Source organism: Corvus hawaiiensis, chromosome 16, assembly GCF_020740725.1.
Source record: "Corvus hawaiiensis isolate bCorHaw1 chromosome 16, bCorHaw1.pri.cur, whole genome shotgun sequence".
In the NCBI taxonomy this organism is placed as follows: domain Eukaryota; kingdom Metazoa; phylum Chordata; class Aves; order Passeriformes; family Corvidae; genus Corvus; species Corvus hawaiiensis.
In genome coordinates this window covers 3170710-3196803 of record NC_063228.1, presented here as the reverse complement: position 1 = coordinate 3196803, position 26094 = coordinate 3170710, and the positions used below count along the sequence as shown (strand labels likewise).

The following is a 26094-nucleotide window of genomic DNA, read 5'->3' as shown; positions in this document are numbered from 1 at the left end:
ATGAATGCAGCTGAGCATGATTCAAAACTATTTGGATAAGAATACCATGTTTCCAGCTAATTTAGGCTGAGATTTCCTAGGTTGTGTAAGGGCTTTTGCAGCCCAAGTGAGAGGCACTGGTGTTTCTAAACCCTCTGGGCAGCAAGTCAAGCCATAATCTTTGAGAGGTGTTGCTCTACAGCTATCATTGCAAGAGGAAGGGATGCTGAAATGACAGTCAAAACAATGCTTCCATAGGAAAGATTAGCCTTCTCCACCACCCCGGCCCTTATCAGCATTTCGCTGAGTATTAATCACCAATTCCCTGCTCCAGCTCCACTTGCTGCTGCTACAAAAGGGGATGACAATTTAAACAACCACTTCTGGGACACTTGGCTGGTGCACAGAGCTTTGCTCTGAACAAGATGAATGAATCCATTTAGACAAGATGGCTACACATTTTGCATATCTTTATTGCACTTTTACCACGTTGCAAACAATTCCACAAAAATGCTGCAAAAGTAAGCCTAGAGCTGCTGAAAGCAGCTTTTTACCCATATATGTATATATTTACACAAAACTATCAAAAGCAAAATTGAAAAGTAGCAGCTCAGCTATGACAGTCTAGAAAGATAAGAGCTGCCACCTCCTTATGGACAAATAGTACAACTTGTCATTTTACATCACTTTGTAAAACCAACATTCAAGTATTCCTGTCAAAGCACAATTAGTGAAATTCCCTTCTGGTAACCCCTGTATTTATTATCATTATTATTATAATTATTATTATTATTTTTTGCCTTTAAAAGTTCATACTGCCTTAACCCTTTAAATGCTGAGTAGCTGGGGGGAAAATAAGCATTCAATTTAAATAAGATACAGTGGATTAGAGCACTTAAAGGGTTAACACAAAATACCAAGTGGACTGTCACCACAAATAAAGTGTGAGTCACAAAACTATGCTGTCCCTCTCAGTTAAATTTGGAAGGTAGGTCTGGGGTTTCATAGATATACCATATATAAATACAAAATATTAAGTAAAGGCCTCCTTTCTATACAAAAAGGACAGGAGGTGTTTTGCTATCAGACTGTTGTCTGTCAATGATTGAGTATTTTCTGAATCTTTTCATAATCTCTCTTCAGGAACTAATGAAAAGCATCACATTAGACTTATTTTTCTTAATGAACTAATCCTTTGCAGAGTCTACACTTTACCTACTTTGGGAACAATTATATCTCATTTCTGAATTCACTGAATTCACAAAGTGGCATACACAGTCTTTTGCAAGACTTATTTTTATTTTTTTCGTTTTTTTCTTTTTCCTCTTTGAATCTTCTTGACTCAGCTGGTAAAAACGTAGTCTTGCCATTTCACTACCTCTCGGTCGTAACAGTGTTAACATCCGTGTTAAAGTCATTTTCAACCACGTTGTCATACCCATCCTTCTCTATGCAGTCACTGATGGCCTTGAGGACAATCCGCAGCCGCCTGTCCATTGCCTCCAAGTGAGGCTGGTAGAGGATTGGAGCTATTTTATCTTTTAGCAAAGATTCTTTCATCAGGAGACTGAGTTTGTATTCCTCCTTGGCTAGCAACTGTAATCGCAGATAGGTAGACTTCCTGATTCTAAGAGAAAAAAGGAGAAAAAAAAGCAATTTGGTATTTCCATCACTGTTGACTTTGACAAAGCTAAAAGGCTTATAGCCAGCATTACAATAATAGTCTAAGAGCCTTATTCTGGGATCTGAAATGATGAGACTCAGGCACTGCCACAGTCCTAATGAGCAGCTGGCATTGTTACCTGGCCACTGATCTCTGGGGGCCCTTAGAGGGGCAGAGGTTCTGGAGCACAGATCCATGGGGCAGTGCAGGCAGCCCTCGTGCCCCTCTCTGGGAAGGGCACCAACTGGAGCTGCTGCAGCATTCACAGGGCCATGCCCATCTTGGCAATGACACGTGTGACACACGTGAGCAGGGACATGTGTGACAGCAGCAGAGGCTCCTCAGGCTCACCCTGCAGGGCTGCCCAGAGCCCCCGCAGACACAGAGCTCACCCTGCAGAGCTGAAACTCCAAATGTCACCTGACCCCTCTGAAAACCCTGGCCACGGGCACCAAGGAAAGCTGTTGAGAAGCACTTTCTGGGATTTTGTCACTTGACTTCCATGGGATGTGTATTTTGTCTTAAAGCCTCTCCCCCAACAGCTCACGGCTGTGTTCCTGCAAGGTCCTGGACCCAACGGGGCATTTAATATGGCAGTGCCAATGCTCAGGGCTAGCTGGGCAGGATCACAACATCTCCTCCTCTCCATGGTGTGCAATGCAAGATTCACTTGAACATTTTCAGTCCTGTTAGTGGAAACAACTGTAAACCAGGAAACACCTCCAGAGGGAAAACGTACCTGCAGCACTGGTTTAAAGGCACCAATATGGAAAGTTCATCGTGGGAATATTTTCCAAACCTATTTAAAGATAAGGGCAAGAATGTAACAAAGGCTGTTTTAAAGAGTGACTTTTTTCTTTTTCCTTTAACCCCAGAAAGATTATTAAAGGTATTTACCCTCTTCCATTATCTAAGTGGATAATAAAAGTTTCGTTTCCAAACTTCTCAAAGGTTTCGTAGTGATGGCGATCCATGTTACCTATGGAACAAAGGAAGAAAAAGGCCATTCTCACTCTGCCTTGAGCCTGCAGGTCAGGGCAATGTAAAAGCCTAGCGCTGCCCAGAAACCATAGCTGGGTAGAGCAGAGCAAACAACAGATCTGCTGAGCTCCTTTGCTCCTACCATGGATACCCCAAAGTGTGTGATGCTGGAAGGGTTGTTAAGCCTCTCGCAGCTTTTCAAGCTCTCTGTGGCTTTTATACTTAAGCTCTAACAGGCCCATCAGAAGACAAAGCCAACCTTCCCAGCCTCCAGCAACCCCTCCTGGGGTACACCAGGGAAATCCCTCTCCAGCACAAGGGCATCAGCTGTGTGGGGAGCCTGGTCACCTGTAGGGTAGCTGCGTCCTGAGCCACCAGAGCTTCCTGCCCTGGTGACAGTAAGCCCTGCTGCTGCAGCCTGGGGTCAGTAGGGTGTCTGAAGCAGACATGGTACACACAGCATGTGCAAGGCTTAGTTCAGGGAGGAGATAATGCCTGCTTCGAGCAGGGGTGTTAATCCTGATCACTTTGTTAATACTACATTCAACTTTCTGAACCACACACACCCTGGTTTTCCTCTAACGAGAACTTTGCACCAATTGCTGACTGCCTGGGAAGCCAGAACAGTAGATATGGATGAGGATGGTGCTGATCTGCACAGCTGCACAGCTCTCCCTGTGCGATCTGTTTTTTAAGGTCAATGTGCAGAGGACTGCTGCCAAGCTATGAATTTTGTCTCCATGGCAGGGGTCTTGAGCTACTTATAGATGCCACCTATGGCTCCTGAGCTGTCACTTGGCCTCCCCTGCTGCAGCCTATTGCAGAAATCTCAGTGGGGGCAATGGCACAGGATGTGTCCATGCTGGCATGTGCCCAAAGATCAAGGATGTAGGTTGGCACCTTAGAGGTGTATTTGCTGCAGCACGAAAGGTTTCATATGAGAAGGAGAATTAGGCTTGGAATGGGTCAATATTACCTGGTTGTAAATAATTATTTTATTGAGATCAGGTTACATAAAGAGAAAAAATCCTGATAGAATCCACAGCTGCCTTGGTGACAAAGCAATGCTTCTTCCCCCCCACCCTGACATTTCGTAGAGAAGCAGCAGAGAACACTCCTGCAGGATGAAAACAAAGCACCAATAATGAGCAGTCCTTGCATGTGCATCCAGGAGCCATGTATTACAGGGGTAAAGCACTCACTAAAGCAAAGTGTGAAGCCCTTCACTGTTGTGAAGGAGACTGGCCTGACCTGCGTTCATCATCACTCTACATTTCTGAACATCTTTGTTCCTTTAATCTGCACTGATGGGAATACATAACCACGTAAATCTGCATTTTCTCATAATCATCTAGAACAGCACATACAGTAAATGCAGTTTCAGCCATGCTTTAGCAAACTGCTGAGCTCTGCAGAGCAGTGCAGAAAGAAATGGTTCTTATTCTAATTAAATGTTGCATTTAATTTTTGAAAGAGATGAAACATACCCATTAGGAAATCAAAAACTGTCATATCCATTATATCCAGAATTCTGGTCCCACTGTCATATGGGGGTGTTTGTTTAACCTCTTCACAGTAATCTGGATCAACTTCCCATCTGGAAAAGGCAGTATTTTGATATTTTATGTGACATACAAAGCTTACTGAAAACTACAAAAAAAACGTTGTTATTTTGCAAAGATCTACTTGTATCATGTTCGATTGAGGGCAGGGTCAGGTAGAGGCAGCACATTCCTCAGGCTGCTTCCAGCAATGCAGGCAAGCAAGGAAGACTGTGACTGATGGAAAAGGAAGAAAATCACAAGACTGAAAACTATCTGGCCAGTAGCTTCAGGATTTAGGAGATGAGCTGCACCATCAGTCATATGGTGGCAACATCTGAGACTTGTTTAGGGCTGCTGAGAGCAGTCAATCTTCCCCTCTGACAGGACTTAGACAGGTCCTGTTGCATCCTGTCAATGCCACTGGAGGTGTCTGTCCCATGAGGGAATTATGCCACTGAAGGTCCTTTTGGGTTCAGGACCATAAGCTGGAGCTCCTGGCACGTGAAGTGACCTGTCCCTTCCCAGGGCTGGGGAAACCCAGCTGCTCTCCTGAGGCCAGGAGCTGGGTTATTTCCCTGTCACCCTGTGCAGCTTTGCTCACCACTACTCACTCTGCTTTCTTGCGCTTGTGGTAGGAGCGTCTCCAAGGGTTTCTCCAGGTTTTCCTTTTTGCTAGTGACAAATCGGGCAGGAAAGCAGCCAGAGACCCTTCAATCTGGTCTGGTTTTCCACACAGGGCATGCTCTGTTGAGCAGTAGTAGGAGCATTCCCCATAGAAGCAGATGTTGTTGGCTGGCAAAGAAAGGGAAAGAGCTTTAAAGCCTATTCTTAAATCAGTATTGAGAATTCATAAAAGCACTGGTGTATGTAGGAGCAGAAATAAATCCAAACCCCTGTTACCACACATAGTTTTCCTCTGCTGAAACCACTAGAAAGACATTCATTTCAGTGGCTGGGATCACGCCCTGTGCTAAGCTCTTTGTGACTATTTGCACTCTATTTATATTCCCCAAGCCCATTTTTTTTAAATCCTGTCCTTCTTTTGTTTTCCCAGACTGATACATTCCTTGGGAGCTATTTGTTACCCCAGCCTGGAACCCCAAATCCCACAGCTGAACAAGTGGCATGTGCCCAAAATTAAGTCACTTCTCAAAATCTTGGCTCGTTTCTTTAAGAACAGAGAACATTTCATTCATTTCCTTGCTGGTATGAGAAGAACTGGCAGTTTTTGCAAGGAGAATTATTTACCATCAAGAGTCCCGTGGGGGTGTGCGTGGAAGGTGGAAATAGCACGGTCGTAACGCTGTCAGCACACATCCCAAACACAAATTCCTTCCTCCACACCTCACGTTACTCCAACAACCACAGAAAAAGAATCCGCAGCAGGTTTTGGACCGTGTGTTACCTTAAAACCTCCCTAAAACTGCCACCACATACTTCTGTACCAGCAGGAACACCCACCTCTTTACAGGAACACCCTGCCCACGGGAATTCACTGAGGGTGAGAGAGAGCAGCTCATCCCAAAGCCCACCAACGCCGCACTGGGAACAGGAATAGGAGCACACTGCTGCTCCTGTCAGTGTGCTACAGCTCTTTTTGACACTGCTTTATGCACATAAAATGTCATTAGAGGAAGACTATGCCCTTTCCTCATGGTAAGGCATGAAGCTGAGAAGTCACATTGCTTCCTAATTCCCCACAAGGCCTCTAAATTCAAATATTGTTTCTGAGCTCCTCTCCCTCTGGGCAGGCTCAGTGTAAATGGGGCAGGAAGAGCTGGGAGTAGCAGGAGGTGATTTTCTGCCTGCCACAGGAAGGTAAGGGGTGGGTTTGCATGGCAGTGATGCCCTGCAGCACACGGCCCTGCACGTCACTGTGACACCCCCCAGTCCAAACCGGCAGCCCAGTGGAGATGGGGCACTGCCAGCAGGAGATGGTGAGTCAGGAGGACAGGGGACAACTCTGGGGATGACAGGAGAGAGGGAGGAACAGAGCAAGCAGCTGTGTTTGAGGAAGGAGAAGTAGGGGAACATGGAGTAGCAATAAGGTCTTGTGATGCTTTTGAGTAATTAGCTACATTAGCTGGGACTGGCTGTTAACCACGGAATTACACCAAATAACCACACTATAAGGCTGATGTGTCGCTCCTTGACAATCTGTCCCAGCTTCCCACTGATGTCCCAGCTTTTCCTGTTGATGGCCACCTGATCTGTCCATGAAGTTGTGATTACTTTACTCTAAGACAGCCTTTTTGCATCACTCTGCCGTGCCTGACTCACAAGGGCCACTCATCCATCCGTGCTCAGGACCAGCTGACCCAAACTGTGTTATTTATATTCACAGGGTTGGATCATAGCAGTTAAATATATCCCAGCCAAGGCCAGAAATATTTACTCTGTGGCCAAAAAGCTTGTTGACAATTACTCAAGGAAAAGAAAAGCACTTGAGGGAAGAGAAAACGAAGAGCAGAAATTACAAAAGGAAGGAAGGGATCACTCGACATATCTATACTTCTAAGTTTGCAATTTAGGTGTTTTACCAAGCAGAATATCCTCTCTTAAAAACTGTGTTTCCACTGATTTGCAGCTGCAGTGGGGCTTGTGCTTCAATTCAGCTGTCTCAGCATCACCCCCTCATCTGTGGAGGGAGGGAACCATTCGGATTTATCTTGACTGCCTGAGATAACTTATCTTCCAAGGTTTCTATGACCTGACTTGCACTGGGCAGCAGGAAGCCAGTGCTCGTTTATCTCCTGCCAAACAGTTTTGTAAAGAGCAAAAGGCCCAGCAAATGCCCCCCATGCCATTACAGCCTCTGCTGCTCACTATGTAAATCTGACCTTTCAAGAAAAAGAAGTTGTATTAAACACAGCATTTTGCTCAGTGGGAAGATAAATACTCTGTTTAATAGTTTGCTTCTGAATTTAACTTTGGGAACAATGAAACCCTGCTCTGTATTGTCAATGAAAGTAACTGGGGCTAATCACTTGACAGTAATCACACACTGGTATCCAGGTAAATCTTGAGGAGAGCTGAGGGCTGTGGCAGTGCTGGTGTTTGCTGCTGCAGAGCTGTGCAGGGAGCACGTGTGCTGCCTGCACCATGCCAGCCACTCATCCCACTCATCCCTGCCACGATCTTCCAGCTATCGATCCTCCACGGAGCCCCATCACCAGCTCCAGGCATCCAATCCCCTGAGCAGCAGCAAGGTGTTTACTGGCATTAAGACAGAGAACTTGCAGTAAAACCATGAGTATGTTTCTCAGTGAGAAGTTACTTTCAATGGCGAATCCTTTTCTGCCAGCAGTTATTCCCCCCATGGGCTCAGACCTGTGGTACCTACTCCCCACAGCTCCTGTCCAATTTCTGGGGATAGTGGAGGTGAAAGGATGCTTTATCTCAAGCTGCTGCTAAAGAAATTAACTGCTTTGATTGACACGGAATAGACGTCTTATTATGTCTACCCTAGTCCTTACATACCAGCAGTAAGATGCAGCAGCCTGAATTATCTGGGGAAACATTCATTTTTAAGGCTTCTTAAAAATGTAGGGAAAAAAAAGAGGCACCAAATATAGAAAACCACAGTTCTCATTTAAGACTTCAAGGTGCTGTAGCAAGGCTCTTTGAAACCTAAGTAGGTGACCCACATTCTGCACAGCAGGCTGAGGGTGAAATTCCAGCTAGAGACACAAGCCCAGCGCTTCATGGCAATCCCACGCGGAGAGCAGGGTTTGGCTTTCCGAAGCAAAAATAAGAGGGAAAGGGAAGATGAGCTCCCTACTGGAGCACAGTCCTTCTTCTCTCATTAAAATTGCCCAAACCATGTGTTCCTCTCACCAGATGAAGGTGTTTCTGCATAAGTACACCTGCAAAGGGAGCAACAGCCAGGAATTTGTGCTCCTGCAGAGTGGGCAGGAATGGCAACAGCAGCAGTGCTGGCAAACCAGGCAGGGAGGGATGTTTATACCTGCTGGAATGTTCAAATGCTGTGCATTTGCAACACGCAAAATCCTTCTTCACTAGAAATGAAAATTGTTTCCCCAAAGCAGCAGAAAGGGAAGAGAACCCCATGTTGCGGTGTCTGATTTTCATTATCCGAGGAGGAACGGATGCGATTCGTAACGAAATGCAGGCAAAAATCATGGTCTGGTGATTGAAACTCTAACTAATTACAACAATTAAGAACCAGAGTGTCTGTGTACTCATCTGCACATTCTCTGTGCATCCTCCTGATAGCTGAACAGTAATTCTTCTCAGGAAGAACAGGAACAAGGTGGGATACCTTAAAGCAAATTGCTTGGCAGAGCAATTCTTTTATTCAGCTTTGCATGACTGTTAATAGAGGACATTTAGCAAGCCTGTGCAATTGGAGTACTGGAAATAATCCTGAATATTTACTACAGCAATGCATCAAAAGATCTTTCATTTACCTGCTCAAAATAATAGGTAATTCAGAACCGCTATTGTACGCTGAAAGAGAAAAAAATCCATAATCCCTTGGAATTGGTTAATATGAACAAAAACATAGTGCTTACTCGCTGTGTAACATTGATTTCTTTAAGCTGCTGCCTCAATTACTTCCAAAATGAAGGCTGACATCATTAGTATGTCTCTTTTTTCCTAGCAAATTACCATTCATTTGTAAGAGTAGCAGGACTACTGCAGTCTGCCCTGCTGCAAAGGACATAAAATTAATTTAAATAATTACTGACCTAATTCCATTTCTCATGTTTAAATCCAAACTGCCTGGAAGTGCACTTTTCTGCAATCTGCTTTCTCTCTGACTGCAGCCTAATGCATCCAGTGATCTGCCTGCTCACAGCCATTGTCACTTTTCCACGGAAGCAGGGATGCTGCTCGGCACCGTGCTCTGAAGCCACGGCTGCCTGTGGCTCCCTGGCCCTGATTTCCATGCCTGATGGGACAAGGGAGTGGCCCAGGAGTGGAAATGCAGTGAGGTTTCTTCCAACACCAGTTTGGGAGATAACACATGCTTGGACAATGCTCTTGGTGGGATCCTTGGGGTGTCCTGTGCAGGGCCAGGAACAGGACTGGATGAGCCTGATGGGCCCCTTCCAATGCAGCTGATTCCATGATCCTGTGATTGGTGAGCATCATCAATAACCACCCTCAAAGGTCCCCCTCCCAGCCTGAGGGGAACATCTTCCTATAAAATCCATTTCATTTAGTGCTCGTTTAATTTTAAGAGCTGGGTACACGTGTATGGAGAGGGATATTTTGCCAGCAGGCACCACGTGTCCCCATGACTACTAATTGTCACTGAGCACTGCTGGGGATGGAGATGCAGTGACAGAGCTACCTGAAAGGGAGTTCCAGAGGGTCCTTGGCAGCTTTATGCTGGTGCACAGCCTGGTTTGTGCATGTACCAAGAGGTCACACCTCAATTTCTCACCTTTGGAGGAAGCTCTCCCTCAAAACCGACTGACTCAGCTGCCCTCCATCTGCCAGAGGGCCAGGTCAGCCCCTCAGCCTTCCCCAGGCTCCCTGCTCCCTCTTCATCCTCAGTCCCCAGACCACAAATCTCACCCCAGTACCTCCCTCTTCCTTCTCTGCCCTCAATCTGCTGCCTGAGCTGCCTGCTGGGCTTGTGAAAGTTGCTTCTAAAAGCTTAATTTAGGATCTTTATTATTTTTTCATTAAGCATTAATTAATGTCTGCCTTTTAAGGTCAGTATGAAATACAAGACAGAGGTTGGGCACATGTTAATGAGAACCTGACTAATTAATCTGGGGACTTGTAGGGAAGAACTCTGACAAGTAACCAACGTGATTTAACCAAAGTGTATTGATTCAGGAAATGTAAAATGGAAAGAAAAATTAATTGCTTAAGCATTTTGTTCTCCAGAAAAGCCTGATTCATAGTTAATCAAATATTTTAATTGAATTTATCTGAGACCTCTAAATAAATTTGAGTAAAGGATTATGCTTGGATCATCCCTTGGATGTCCAGAATTTCATAATGACAAGATAAAGATCTTCATCTGAACTGGCAGCCTTAACTCTGTGTTGCCCTGCTCTGGCTGCTGTAAGCTGCTCAGTACTTGAGAACAGTTTTGTAATTCTCAGAAATCATTCAAGTTCACCCCTAAGCCTTGAAATATAACCTGAGAAGACTAAAAATCAAGCAAACCTACTAATCCACACCTTACTTGCCAAAATAGGAAAAAAATGGCTTATATTTCACGTGAGCCAAAGCACTTTGTGCATCAAAAGATTTTTTTGCCCTTTTTTTGCGCATATTTGCCTACAAAAAGCAAGGCAAAAAAAAGTATAGAGAGACAAAGAGGGAGGGAAAGCAATTGAGGCAAATGCAGAATGTCTGCCCACCAGGTTTGGGGAACACGTACTGTCACCATAACCATGCATGTAAAATTGGAGTGCTCAGAACACAGGGTAAAAGGAAACCTTCTGCAATTATGTAATGTATTTTACAAGTGAAGTTCCTGGAATAAATAACTGTCTGCTCAACTGTGTCCTGCAGAGCTGAACATAAATACAAAGCTAAAAATAACAGCTGTAATAATGACTTTACTGGGGATCAGAAAAGTGTGATAAACATTTTAAGAGCAAAAGCTCTGCAACGACAGGGCTCTGGTTTCTAGCTAACAGCAATAAATTACAGTTACATTGGGAGAAACTGTAATTAAGTCTTTGGATCTCGACTTTAGGGATCTGGGATAAACAGCTTCTGGCCAATCACACACAGAGCAAGGGAGAGATCTCCAGAGGTTTCTGCTCCAGATTGCCTCTTACACAAGTCACAGCCTCAGTTCAGCAAAGCACATTTGCACACAGCTGAAACAATATGAGTTAAGCTACTGGAACATGGCACTGTGCTTTAAATTGAACCTATAACCTATAAATTCTATATGTAAGAACAAACTTAAACATTATTTCTGTGCCTTAACTCAGAGCCTTAATTTCTCCATCTTGGCATCCCAGAAGCTGAACAGAGATGCTGTCACTTCTTCCCACCCTTTGCCCATTTTTCCCTATTCCAGTTGTATACTTTGGTGAGCAGGATAGGGTTTTATCCTGTGTCTGTAAAATTCCCACCTTGTGGAGCTCCATCCTTGACTGGGTCCATAAAATGTTGTGAAAGAGTGAAGAGTGAGTGGTATCAGCTCCTGGGTCAGCCCTCAAAGCAAGAGTGAGGACTGGGAAAAATTCAGGTCACTTCTAGCCCAACAGAGAATTTGAGCTGGAAGCACGATATATTACATATCTATTTCCTGATTTTTTTTTCCAAACTCCTGTTGTAATAAAACCTGAATGACTCTGAGAAATTAGGTTTGGTCCTCCGGTCAAACCCAGAAATAAAGGCATCTGACCAACAGAAGTGACAGATCACACTGCAGTAGGAAAAAAGCCCTAAATAACTAATGGGCTGGGTAATAAGGTTTTGGGTAAATGGAGAGCACCAGAAAAAATTGCCTTAGAAATTGTTCTACATAAAACATTTGTTGAATACATTGCTTTGGCAAACATAAAAGCCTCTCTCTGCGGATAATTTGTCAAGGGGAAAAGGCACTCAACTCAAAACAATAAAGTCTTCTTTGTAAGCTATGTCTCCACATCTATTTTTATTCAAAGGTCTAGAAGACAGTTTTATTAGAAATATCTGAGCAATTAAGCAATCTACACATCGTTTCCTTAAGTATGTGTTCAGCAGGATAGAAAGAATAGAGTGTTATTTCCAGGACTACCTGGTGAGATGAAAAATGTTCTCCACAGCTTCTTGTCACGAGTAACATCTCGTATTTCCCTTGTCATGTTAACCAGTCTACCTGCAACCGGGGGCACGCGCCGGAAATCCAGGATCCTGCAAGAGGGAGAAAAGACATCGTTTATGTAAAGGATTAAGATGTAATGATAGTTAGAGGTTTTAGGAAGCTTCATTACACTCTGAAGGCACATTTATCCGTGGTCTTTAAGGAGTATAAAGCCCATCAACTTTAAACTGGCTAATCCCTCACACAATATATTACAAAATATGTCCTGAATATGATGAGCTCTGAGTTGCCCACATAGTATGCAGTAAAATACAAGAAAAGTATGGAGGGCATTGTTCCATGATAAAAATGAAGATACATATGATTCCAAAAACCAGAGACAGCAAGAATTTATTTTTTTCTACTTCATGCTACTGTATGATTGTTGTGACATGCATTTTGCTCACCAGCCTTTTAAGTGATCTGGTGAATGGGATTTCAGCCTCTTTCTCCCACAAACACCATGTAATTCTTTTGCAGACAGTCTTAGTATGTGTTTATTTCCTTCTGCTCCTCTCTGTTTTAATACCCTTACACCAACCTAAACAATCTCCCTGAGACCAAAAATTTTCCCACAGGCAAAGGCTGGGAGAAGAGCCTCTCTCCACTCCAAACTCCCCCGCCCTCGTAGATCATAAAAACCTCCCTACGAAGCATTGCTATTAGATACAGTAAAAGAGCAAAGACCCCATACAAAGTGTCCCCAGAGGCACGATTTTTATACCCACTGTCTGCTGTTCACATTTTCTACACCGCATAGCAACTGCTTTTCCTGCTTAGTGTGTGGATATTTAACACACCCCCCATAGGAACTCCACTAATGTTTTTTTCTACAGCACCATCTGCTTAAAACAGCACTATAAAATATAAAGCAGAAGGGATCAACACCAAGGTCAACAACAATAAAATAGAGAAGATCCTTGAAGGATCTGATCAGGATTGGCTCTTACTGGCAAACCTACCCTGTGCCACCCGCTGATATGTTCCCATATCCCAGGCATCATCCTAGAAGGCAGCAACACTACACAAACCCCCAAATAACTTGTGGCCTCAAAGCTTTGAGCTTTCCAAAGGATGTTTCTTGGCCTTTCACAGTGCGAAAGATGCTTCAGTGAAATGCCATTGTTTCCAGACATACTGTTAATCACTAATTAGTAATTCCCACCCCTAACCTGGGCAGGCAGGGAGGGCTGCAGTCCTAGGGCATCCACCATCCCCTGCACTAACTCTGGAGGGGGGACATTTTCAGCAACAGGAGCATGAGATGACCACCACTGCCCTCTCCTTCCCACTAACTTGGGGCCTAAATATGCTCCTGATGTGGGACAGTCCCAGCTTTTTGCTGTGGAACCAGAACTCCCTCCCCATCTCCATTACTCCTCTCTGAATACTCACGCCATTCCCCACGTGTCGCTTGGATCTCCGTGCTCTGGAGCTAATTGGGGTGAGCCAGACTCCCGTCACACTTACGTGACACGTTCCCTGGGAGATGGGTCCTCACCATATGTACTTCAAGATCACAAGGGAACTTAATTCCTCAGTTTCTCTTCAATATAACTTCTCTTTCTTTTTGAGAATTACTTATTGCCAGGTTTCTCATTCCCAGAGCAAGTCGCATTTCCTAATTATTAACCTACTCTTTCATCATCTGCCATTTCATTTATTTATGACGTTTGCCCACTTTGTTCCACTTTCCCCTTTTAAAAAGTAATTCAGGAATGGCCAAGTGCAGCAACTTATCACAATATTTCCCCTTTTCTTTTAATGCAAATTCACTCTACTTGCCTGTCCAGATGAAATGCTGCTATTTCTGCATTATGTCTCTCATAGTCTGAGAAGTAAAAAAAGTCAGGCGGGGTTTCTTGTTCTCTGGTTTGCCTGCAAAGGAAAACAAGGGAAGAGTTTTAATGAAGGGCTAGCATTTCTAAGGAGCAGTGCTCAGTCATCAGCATGCTGTTCAGTAGTTCAGTATTGTTTGCTTAATGGAAGACCTTTAAATACCTCATTTGTGCATTATTTCCCACACAGCCTTCATTTTATCTTCTTTTTTAAACTACTCTAACAAAAAATAGGAATTCAAGACTTGTGCAGGCAGTCTGCTGTCACAAAGCTGTTCCACTCAAAACTCTCCTCTATTTAACAAGACCTGTTTTATCACTCTCAAACATTTCATTAGCAATAGCGGTGAAGACAATGTCATTTCATTAAATTATCATTAACTGTAATTATGAAATTTCCAAAAGTAATAACATTTTTCTTTCATCTTTGGCAGCCATGCAGCTCTTGGAATATGCCTCTCCCTTTGTATTACTTAGAGCCAAAAGTGACATGTTTTTCTCATTTCAGAAGGAACAGGATCATTGCAGTTTGATGGCCACAACACTTGTCACGTTTCAAAGAACATTAACAAGACTGTGCTTGAGAGAGGATGCAGAATTTGATGTTTCTTAAATTTAAGAACTAATAAAAAATGTCATTCTGATAGGAAGGCTGGAAATAGGAAGGCTAAAGCTTCCATAGCACACTACATAGAAAATACAAAGACAGGAGCAAATCTTTCTGTCACTTCAGGCAACTTCCAGTCCTTCTGGATGGAGCACAACTCAAGCAGCTGACCAGTGCCATGTCTGGGCTGCACCTCAACCTGTGTAATGCCCTGTTTTGAAGTCTTCAGCAGAAGATAAGCACAGCAAAGCTGCCTGCAGAGCATCTGCAAGGGAGGACAGCTCTCCAGAAGAGGAAAACAAAGTTCCTTCTCATTGCCCACTGTCACAGGTGGCCCAGCTGACAGCTCGTGCGTCACTCGTGCTGCACGCTGGCAATTAAAATACAGCTTCTGCACGGGGACCTTGGTGCATGAGAGGCTTTGGGGTGGTGCTGGTGCAGAGCTCAAACCTCCGCAGAAGTCCTAATTTTGAGTTTGCTGGGGACCTGAAGCTGTGTCCACCCACCACTGTGACTACCAGGGCTGGTGTCTGCCCACAGGCCCTGGCAGGGCTCTCCAGGCTGCTGGAGAAAAGAGAAAAATCTTGTGGTTTTCTGCTGTATGAAGAGTTTGCTGTGCACCCAGCAGGGTTTGAAAGCCTGATACCCTTTCTCAGACATTCCTTTTTATATTAACCTCTTGGCAAGGTACTCTATCTTGCCCTAAATGATGAAAAACATCAAGGTATTTGACTCATGTCCAATAGAACTCAAGGTCAGAGCAGCCTTAAACACCCCAGTGATGCTCTGGCTGAAACAGCACTGACCACTGTCACAGCAGTGGTCATGGAGGTGGCCAGCACTTGGCAGAAGTCCTGCTAGGGGGCTGCTGTGGCCACAAAGGGTTCACAAGGACACAAGCTAAAAGCGAGCCTGGAATGAAATAAAAACCAGTATTTTGCTTTGTCTCCATAAGAAATGCAAAAGGGCAAGGAGCACACCCAGAAAGAGGAATGGGGGAGAGCAGAACCTCTGGCACTTCACACAATGCACTATGCAGTCAAGACAAGAGTTAGGAGAGCTGCAACCTCATTGTGCATATTCCCCTAAAAAATGAAGGAATGAGCTCTGAATATGAATTCAAAGAAAAAAAAGATTAACCTATTTCTGCCGGACATAAAATTACACATTTGCATGAAACCTTCCCTCCTCCCCCGATTTTAAAAGAGTTGATTTCTTCAATAAATCCTCACCCCAAGATTTTGCAAACTTTATGCACATCAAGCTGGTAAGTTGCAGAAAATATTACTAATTAGCTAATCAATGCCATCTGCTTTTTATCTCCCAAAGACCGTAAAAGAAACCACGGCTGTTCCTTTACGAGAAAACCTTGCTCCAGAAAATCAGACTTAACTGAGGGCTGGATCTCAGCCTTGCAAGCACAGCCCTGCCCCAGCCCAGCCTGTGCTCCCTTTCCCTCTTCCCGGTGCTCCCTGCCACCCCGGGAATGGCTGCGGATATTTTTTGGCTGGGAGCAAGTTCAGGTGCCCTGCAGGCTCAGACTTGTTTGTACATATCTTTCTGCCGTCATAATGTATTATTAAGTGGCAGCACACCCTCCTACGAAAACCATGAAATTGGTTGCCCTAAAACCTTCAAAAACGGACACCAAATCCATAGTGCAATCTAGAATGGAAACCCCAGTACTTTTTGAACCTGATGACACATCATGACACAAACTCCCAAGTTTCTTTGTGCTTCAGGTGCTCCCCAGCCACTTTTCACATGGTCCATGCTCATGCCAAACGCATGGCACCCACTTCTCTGCCTCTTGAAAATGCCCTGTTACTCAGAATGTAGACTGGAAGGAGGATTTACCACCCTCCCAAGATACTTTACATTCCTTATGCTCCTCTGCAGAGCTCTACACAACTGAGACGTGGCAGGTCCAGACATGAAACCCTCTCCTGAAATAACCTTGAAAAATCCTTTCTGCTGACTTACTCCAATCTTCCACAGATACAACAGAAACCTGGTTCCTTGGATCTGACATTAAACAGACAGATTTTTATTCAAGCAGACATTTATTTTTAATATGATGTCTGCAGCAGTACCTAAAGAGGTTCCTTGGGAATTCCCCAGCCGGAGCAAGCTGCCATACCACCAGCAAACACTAACACGTGTGGATCATAGCCCAAGGTACACAACTGAACTTACAGGGAGCCTCACAGAGCTCTGAATCAATGCCATTAACAGACTGATATGAGAAGGGCTTTAACTGTGTTAAAGGGCACCTACCTCATAATCTAGAATTTTTACTTTATCCAACTGCATTGATACATAAAAATATTTTATCCAAGTTTTATTTTTATGATATAGTTTTTTAAAAAGGTATATTTTATTTTATTTTGCCTCTTTTTTTTTTTTTTTTTTTTAAACTGTGCACAATCCAACCAAGCCTGTTTGGTGCTAATTCTTAATTCTTCTAATGATCCATTCTGATGTATAAGTATAGAGAGGTGGAGATCAAACTGCTCTGAGCAAGTCCAACCAGTTACTCCAGCTTTATATCATGGTAAGTGGTCCTCAGTCCCTAAGTGACAGGCTGGGACAGGGGGATGAACTCCCAGACCCTTCCAGATCAAGTAAAGCATCTTATAAAACAACACTGGAACTGATCCACCCCACAGCATGTTTTAAATTAGAATTTCATTTTAAAAGGGAAAAAAAAAAAACCCCTACCTACAAGTTAGTTTGGTTTTATCACCCGGTGATTATTGAAGGTTATTGTCCAATAAAATGACACATATAATGAGATATTTGAGCAAAGAGACCAACATGCTGGGCCCTCTGCAGCAGCACACGCTTCTGAGGGACAATGAATTCCAGTCTGAGCTCCTCAGTGCCAGCAGTGCCATCCCACACCGAGCAGGGACAGGTTCTGCACAGGTTGCAGACGGTGGGAGAGGATTTCTGGCAGCAGCTCGTATTTTGCAAACAGTTGGAATCTGGTGATCCTCTCTTTGGAGAAGGATTTGGCAGATATTTATAGTGGCAGGCTGGGAAGCTCTGGAGGAGAGACAGATGGAGGTCTGTTGATACTGCACACAGTTAAAAATTACACAGTGGCACCAGCCCAATTACAGCATGAGGAAAAGACAAATCAGCACGGTAACACGTGTAGGGAAGAAATAAGAACTAAGGGGAAATCAAAGCCCATGAAGACTTTCCCACCATGGCACAACTCAGAAAAAACATAGGAAGCAAAGAAGGATTTTATACAGGACAGGGACACGTTTGTGTTGACACAAGATAAGATGCAACTGTGATCTGATCTGGTGGCTATAAAAGTGAGTCATGCTTACAAACAGAAGAGAGAAAGCTGCTCTGATAAATGAACAGTCATGAATAAATCAGCTCCATTCTAGCTATGGTTGGGACCTGGTTTGGTGTTCAGTAGTATTTGGATAAATCAACATAGTAATTTGGGTTCAGAAATAATTGCAAAGTCTCAAGCTTCTCTTAAATATTTCTGGAAACATTTTTTTTGCCAATCACTTGATCCCCCAGCCTCAACATTAATAACTTCTCAGGACTTTTCTTTTTGCTGTTCATGAACCAAATCACCACAGGGTGACTGCAGGCTCTGCAGACTCTCTGGTATTTCAGAAAACATTATATTCTAAAAAATAAAACCTTTACCATTGAAATCTGTATTTAGTTTCCAGGATCACTAGCATACACCTGCCTAAACTACCAGGATTAATACCCACCAGGGCCATGCATTACTCGAAAGAATCCTGCTCAGTGCCAGACTTCCTCTGCTCTGGAGGGGTTCTATTATCTGTAGAGCAGCCAAAAAGCTAGAAAATAGGGCAAAGAGCCCAATGTGAGCTAAGTGTTATCCTGACAGACACATGCTGTCTTCCCATGCTGCCATCCAGAGACCTCTCTGAGACACCTCTTGTGTCAGACCCACGTCCCTGAACTAAGGAGAGGAAGTGCTGCTGGTTGGAAAACAGCTCCTTTTAAACAGGTTAGCCTCGTGTTCTGACACATAATCAGGGGAATCAGCCGCTGGGATTAGAGATGATTAGGGAGCACAACAATGAGCTTTGCTGCAGCAGGGAGCAGGTTTGCTTGGGTCAGGCCATTCTGCAGACAGAGCCCCTGCCTGACCCAGCCAGGGGAATTGGGCAGCAGCAAACTCACTAAGAGATATAAACCAGTGAGGCTTCGTAATTGCATTGGCAGGGACAGGACTAGCACTGATAAGAGCATAATTTGGCTATCAGAACAGATAACAGAAGATTAACTGGGTCTACCCACAGCCATAGGTTGCTATTCTTCTCCTTTGGAAAGCAGCTTTCCTCTCTTCCTGTGGAGCACTTAAGGTGTTTAAATACCTGTCCTGAAGCTGAGCTGCAGGCTCAACAGTTCATATACAGCGTTACCTAAATGATAAAATACAGCTAATACAAGACTAAAAGGATAGTTAATGCAAGACTAAAAGGTGTCCACTCAGCAGATTGCTGCTGTTTCAATGATTTTATGGCCTGGAAAGGACTCGGGGATTTTTTGCATCTGGAAGCTCCACAGGCAGCCCCTTGATCCAGCACACCACTGAAGCACAGATGATGCTCCATCAATTCCAGAGAGCCCTTCTTCCAACACAGACAGGCATGAAATCTCCCAAGCCCTCACTGATGAACTTCTTCTTTGTACTAATGGGAATCTCAGACTGAAAGTCCGGTGTCTGCTTGCAAGATTTTCTCCCTCCCTCCCTCCCCTCCATGCAACACTTAGGTCAAATTGGATTGTGCAGCAGGGGGATCTAGAGTCCCCCGAGATCATCTAAAGCTTATTATTCTAAGGGAAGGAGGCAGCCCATGGAAAAAAAGGTGTCTCTGAGGCAGCTGCAGTCCTTAGGAGGGCAGACTCTGAGATTTTGCATGCAGAGTTGTGTCATCTGGGAGGGTTTTCAATGCACTTGGCACCGGTTAGACCAGGTGGAAAAAATGCCATTTAATTTTATAATACATTTTAATGGCTTACTAAGTCCTCAGGAAGAGAAATGATGCTGCTAATGCAGCTCCATCTACAGTAGCAGAGATATCTGGTGCCTATTTCTGACTCCTTATGGAGTCTTGGCAGCTGATGGCTCCGGCTTTATCAAAGCATTTGCTACAAAGAGCACTCCCAGGGACGATAGGAGCTGTTTACAAGAGCAGAATATGGGCCAGAAAATGAGTGGCCAACACAGGAATGCAAAGACATGCAATTTGAGTGGTACAGAAAGGATGTTTGGCCCATTCCACTGCTATCAACCAAATGACAATATGGGCCCCTGCAGGATATTCAGGCTTCTCCAGTATAAGTACCAGCTCCACAGCTCGAAAAAATGAGAGAATATTTACTGTGGCAGAGAGACAGAAATCCGCACGGGGATGTGATAGCAACAGGAATAATTAGCAAACTGCCAAAAGGATAAATACCCAGATCATGCTCTTGAGTGCCAGCCCCGGAGTGCTTTTCTCCTGAGCAGACGGAGAGAGCTTGACAACAGCACATGCTCAAGGACCAGTCAGCTTAATATAAATCACAAACTTCTTATGCAGAGAATGACAATAAGCTTTGGAAAGCACATTTGTGTATATAAATATCTTGTTACCTGGCATAGAAGGACAGTGGGGGGAAGAGGGAGAGAAAATCCACAAGGAAGCAGCGTTATTGAGTTTACTTTTGTAAAAGCAAAAGGAGGCTCAGGAGGTCACCTAGCCCATTCCCAGGCCCCAGGGCAAGATCAGCTAGAACTAAACCATTCTTGACAGACATTGCTCTAATGTGATCTTCAAAACGTCCTTTTGTGATCCCATGGCTACAGGCTCTCATCCTAGTCCACATGTGCTGCCTTCCTCCCCTGCTTATTTCCAGTCTTGCTCTTTCTCCTCGCTCCATGAGCAGGACAAAACCATCCCAGAGACACCTGCTGCAGTTGATGTGTGTGCCTTTTTGAGGGGTGATACATGTGACAAACACACCAGAACAACTGGCTCCCGTTCCTGAAAAGAGCATCCCCAAGCCAAGACCTGGGAACGAAGCCTTAATGCCTTGAGACTGCAGATTCCTCAGCTCAGAAGTGCCTTCTTTACTCAGCACAATTAATTTATTTTTAATTCATCAAAAAAAGCCTATTTTAGACTTTGCCATTAAAACCAACACTGTTGCTAGAAGTCAAAGAAGCAACCTCTAATTCCTCTACACAGGTCAGGGCATTTGTGAAAAGGTTGTGCAAAGTCCCTTGCTGGGAGCAGCACCAGTGGAAGGTTCCTGCCATGCCATGCACTAGATGCATACATATATAAATATATATATATATAAAAGCAGATTTTCACCTGAGCAAAACATTGAGTTACCACTCCTGCCTACACAAGCAGATATGATATGAAGGGATGAATAATCAGGGCAAATATATGATTCAAGAATATGAAAAATTCATTTTATTCTCCACTAAACTATAAAAATAATAATACACCCAGACATTTTCCTCTTTTTTGGGGGATTTTCTGTTTCTTTTAGTGGTATTAATATCTCTAAATGCACCTTCTCTATACTGTTGCCTTTACTGACATTGTGCTGACAGTAAAGTCAAGGCATAATCTCACCAATCATCATTTCATTGTCTACCAGCTCAGAAGAATAGCTCTTTTTTCATTCATTCTTTTGTGCTTTCAAATGCATAAGACATGAAGAGAATCTTTGATCAGCACAAAGCACATAAGAGTTTGATCAACTGGGAAAATTTCCTCCAGCAGTTCAGAATATTACTTCCAGCTCTGCCCAGTAAGTAGCTGACTGTCACCATGGGAAAAGCAAATGGGGAAAAAAATCCCTTACTGTAAGCACATTTGTCAGGATGTGTTCCCCACCCGCGCTTTTTGGTGTGACAGCCGCCGGTCCCCTTCGTGTCCCCTGGGAACGTGGCTGAGGACATGGGGTGTGCTGGGTGCTGAGCTCTCAGCCTGGGCAGAGCTGAGACTCACAGGCTAGTTGTTATTCTTATTCTTGTAATTGTTTTATACTATTATTTAGGAGGTGGCTGTAAAGAAAGCCAAATGAAATGCTGTTACGGAGCAGGTAAGCCCTACAAAACCAGAGAGATGAGCTCCAGTGCTACCCAGCTCCAGGTGGGTGTACAGAGAGGCATTTAATGTGTAACCCAGCACACACAGCAATAGCTAACACTGCCTGCTGTGGTTTGGACATGATGTGACCCGACACGTAGGATCATTCTCAGTAACATTTGCCTGTATTTCCCCTGCACACATCCGTGAGGTGCTACAAGGGTGTTTTATGCCTTTCTTTAAGGAATCTTGAAATTTTAGAGGCAGGCAGTGTTAGAAAGCACACAAGTTTAAAAAACACTTGAGGTAAGATGAGTTTTTCCAGTGTTATGGGGCAGATCTCAGTTATCATGCAAAAGCAGCCCCACTGGATGCTGGGGTAAAGGAAATAAAGATGCTTTTCACAATTGCTGTAGTGAGCTCTGTCCAGGGCTGCTTCTGCTGTAAGCAGCGACAGGCACGGCTGCTTTTTGGCCAGCAGTGGGGACTGAAGTGTGTATTTCAAAAATCAGAATCTCAGGTCTTCACACCCTGATTTAGAGAAGCCTCCCCCTGCCCAGGAGGGTTACAATCCTTTCTGGAGTGCTGACTGCACAGGAGGCAGCACCCATAAATTACAGGGGTGCAAAGGTGGGACTCTGGCTGCAAACTCATCTTTGTCTCCCCTCTTGAGATGCTGGTGGGAAGAGGGAATGTAGAGAACAGACAAACACTGATGCCACAGTGGCTAAGCGGCAGTGCTTGTTGAGTAGAAATGTTTTTCCATCATCCAGAACAAGCAGGGCTTGTACAGAAAAACAAATGAGTCACAGTGTGAAAAGAAAGGCAAGCTCTGGGAAGCTCCTGTCACTAATTTACTTTGCAGATAAAAAAAAAAAAAAATTCTTGACCCAGAAATACGGTTTGGTTCATCCTTGAGATAGAAACCTGACTTGACATACAGGAGTTGAAAGATTAAAAGGTACTTGACAGCCCAGCAAAAGAGTTCCCAGTGCCAATGTTAATATGGTCAATGCTGTTGTCACAGCAGGGAGAAAAAAGCCTCACAGCAATTAAAAAAGCGGGAAGATGTCATTAATGAGGTGTTGCAGTGATATTTTGTGCCTTTTTTAAGGCATCTTCATTAAGAAATTATATCACCATGAATACTTTCTGTCCCTGCATGGCCTAGGTTCTTTTGTGCTCTTAAGCAAGCAGTGTGAGCATTTTTGCCATGCCAAGCCCATGATATCTGTCATCTTTCCCCTTGATTTATCCCTTTGAGGCTCCACTGTACATTGTCTGCTTGCCACAAATTGCAAACAAGAAAAATGATACAGCTGCAAAAACTATTTTTGAAAAACCATCAAGAGCAAACAGAGCTCCATGTGAGCCCAGTCACCTGCAGCCTCCCTTCAGGAAAAAGACTGCAGAGTATTTTCTACAGAGGCTTTTCAATATATAACACTTCTAGAGGTCTGAGAGCACAGGAGGAAAAAATATGTGTAAAATTAGAAGTCTGAAGCATTTCTTCAGCCCTGAGAATGTTATTTAATATGTCTGGGGTCATTAAGGGTAGGGATTTAATGGAACAATAACATTAAACATATTAGAAGCATAGCAGAGCTCAAATTTCTTTCAGCTTTTTGGATTTTTTCTTCTCACTGTACGTGATGTACGTGTCTATTGAAATTCCTGGGTTCACAATAGGTTTGTAGGAAAAAGTAATTACTGTGAGTCTGATGTATTGATACATAATTTCTTCCTTTTTATTCATGAGTTTCCTTGCTATCATTACGAGAACCATGAACACTAGCAAGTTTGTCCTCAAAATCTCCCAGGAAGCAGGAAAATATTAGCCCCGTTTTTCAGCAAAAGCTGCAAAAACATGGAGCTATTACGGATTCAGCTCTGCCCTAAGCGAAGCACTCGAGCCTCATTAAGCACATGCTTAACTTTGGGCACACATATAGCCAGTGAACTATGTGTGTCCTTGACAGTCAAGCACAGACTTAATCCTTCCTCGGAGCTGTTTTGTGCTCAGCACTTTGCAAGAACAAGCCTGTGATCAGCACCAGATCCCCGCAGCAGCTCTGGCCACTCACCCTGGCCACTGCCAGACTCAGAGCTGGTTTTTCTCCTTCTTCTTCTTTCCACCCATGACAACAACTTCTTTGGGAAAAGATCATTTCCCAAAAAGCGTTTTGTCATTCTGCCAAAAGCACAAGTCAGTTTGGCCACGGGCTTTGGTAGATCCCAGATGTCACCTTTGTGGTTGACACTGAGGCCTGCACGCACTTCCTTGGTGAGATCCAGACTCCTTGTAAGTGAATTAAGGCTCAAATCCTGGCTTTCAGTGTGTCTCCGGCCCCACACAGGCAAACACAAAGAGATCTAGAACGGCTCAAACAACTTCTGTGAGCTCTTGTGTTCCTGAAATGCCTTTTGAGCTGTGCCAGGTAGAGGAATGTGCTGAGGGGCCACAGGGCAGTATGAACAACTTGTATGAGCACAATGTACAAGCCCAATGTTCTCCTCTCCAGGCCAAAAGTTGTCTGAACTTTGTATGGACACCACTAGAAGCACCACAGTGTTTGCACTCTGTATTCAGCACATTTGGCCCAGGCTCCCTCTTCAAATTTGCAGTTTAGAGTTTGAATTTCTGCATCCCCTGCCCTCTCTTTCTCTCATGAAGTGTTGCAATTCTTACAGTTCTTAATGTTCTAGATGAATTATTGAGAGTTGGCTTTTGCCTTATATTGTATGGACTATGAATTAATCATGAGTTCTAACATTGCATGGTCAGAGCTGCTGCTGGGGTGCTCTGGGTGTGGGTTGGTTTTTACAGGGGCTGGATGATCTGTGTGCTGTAACATCAGTTCTGTGGGGTGTGCAAAGGGCCGGGCTGTTGCCAGCCAGACTTGGAAGGCACCACCACAAAAGTGTTATAAACATATATTGTAATATTGGCTTCTCGCAAGTATTAAGGTAGATATTATATAATGTTAGAAATGCTTTTGCTGTGTGGATGTAGTTTTCTTTCTTTTTAGCAAGACTTTAGCAAGTGTGAGCGAGTAAGAGAACCTCCAAGCAAACAGAGGATGAGGCCCAAGAGCAGCTAATCAACACTGCCCGGAGAATAAAGGGGCCCAAAGTGGCTAATCACCACTCTGCCCAGGGGGAAAAGAGGCCCAAAAACTGCCATCAACCCTGACTGTCTGGGGTATTAAGAGGCCGACTCAACTATCAACTCGCACCTGGCGAGCCCAAGGCCAAGAATCAAAAGAAATAAAACCGCAAGGCAGAAGAATACGCATGCTCTACAAAGGTGGGACCAAGGAGTGGCCTCGCAGAACAGCTCCGGGAAAAGTTTGAATATGCATAAAGAACAGACAGTAAAAATGGTATGAAAAGGACTCACCTCGAGCATCAGGTGTGCTCTTGGCAGAGCGCCAAGGCACCCGGCCGTTACCTCCTTGCTTTATTTTCTGTGTCTCTTATTGTGTTTTTATTAAACTTCTTAAATTCTCACAGGAGAGTGGACCTCGTTTTTCACAAAAGGAATGGGACTCCAACCAGTGAGGACCCTGAGGGCCACAGCACCAGGAAAGCAGGGCTCCCAAAAGATTGACAAGGGGGCGAAACTATGCAAAACAGGAATTAAATACGCATCCAGCTGAGGCAACCACAAGGGTATAAATTTTGTGGGCGAGCCTCTGGCACCCAGCCGCAGTCCCAGCGCTGTCTCCTTTTGTTTTGCTGTTTTTATTGAGTCCTCAATAAATTTTAATAACTCATTTCCATATCGGATCTGGGTCGTTTATAACATTAAGCTCGTATAACAGGTATAAAACCTATGGCTTGGGGGAATAAATAAAAAGCTCTGGCTATAAAAGTGAAAAATCCTTTGAGATTTCACTGTTTTGTGTCTTGGCTGACCTATATATCTGCATTTGTACAGGGGAGCTGTGCTCCCCCAAGGAGCCCAAAGCAGTCACCATGCTAATTTAGGGCATGCTCCCTGCTCCCTTCCCACCTGCCCATGCAGAAGTTCAAACACTTTTGGCTTTATATTTCCAGTTTACCATGCAGGAGCTACTGGATACTGAACTGCACTGAGTTAAGTGTCCAAGACTTTGCAGATAAACAACTACCATCAAAACAGGACAGAGCCTACATAGTGTGTGGACCAATACATTAAAAAAAGAGCATGAAATTCTTATTTGTAGAGCTGCTACACCAGCTATGCATGTCAAAGTTTCAGTACAAAATGAGAAATAGGGGGTCAGAGCATCTTGTGCAACCTCCTCCTGCAAACCCCAGACCTCCTGAGTGCCAGCAGACAGCTCAGCTCCAGCCCCCACACATCATTTGCCCCAGAAATGTCCCACAGAGGGGCCAGAGGATGCACTGGTGCCCAGTCATTCTGCCTGTCAGAGGGGACTTTCACCCATAGAACCACAAGTTTTGCTTTTCAAGCTTTCTTCAATCCCAAATCTTGAGAATCTTCTGTAATTTTGCCACCAAGGACAGCAGGAACGTGGTTACTGCGAGATAATTGCTCTCCACGACTGAGTGTTTGTAATTTGTCAGAGGTGGGATTCCCAG

General features: G+C 44.1%; 1 protein-coding gene across 1 annotated transcript in view; it reads right to left on the bottom strand.

The window, feature by feature from the left end:
* Positions 1–432: 432 nt before the first annotated feature.
* The window catches only part of FAM20C (FAM20C golgi associated secretory pathway kinase), a 59186-nt gene continuing 33524 nt past the window's right edge, over positions 433–26094 (bottom strand). Inside the window, exons 5-11 of the mRNA XM_048320498.1 lie at positions 13745–13837; positions 11894–12009; positions 4779–4959; positions 4111–4220; positions 2540–2621; positions 2382–2441; positions 433–1606 (exon numbers count right to left, since the gene is read on the bottom strand). Coding sequence (XP_048176455.1) covers positions 1354–1606; positions 2382–2441; positions 2540–2621; positions 4111–4220; positions 4779–4959; positions 11894–12009; positions 13745–13837 — 895 coding nt within the window. The 3' untranslated portion in view covers positions 433–1353. The remainder of the gene's footprint in view (positions 1607–2381; positions 2442–2539; positions 2622–4110; positions 4221–4778; positions 4960–11893; positions 12010–13744; positions 13838–26094) is intronic.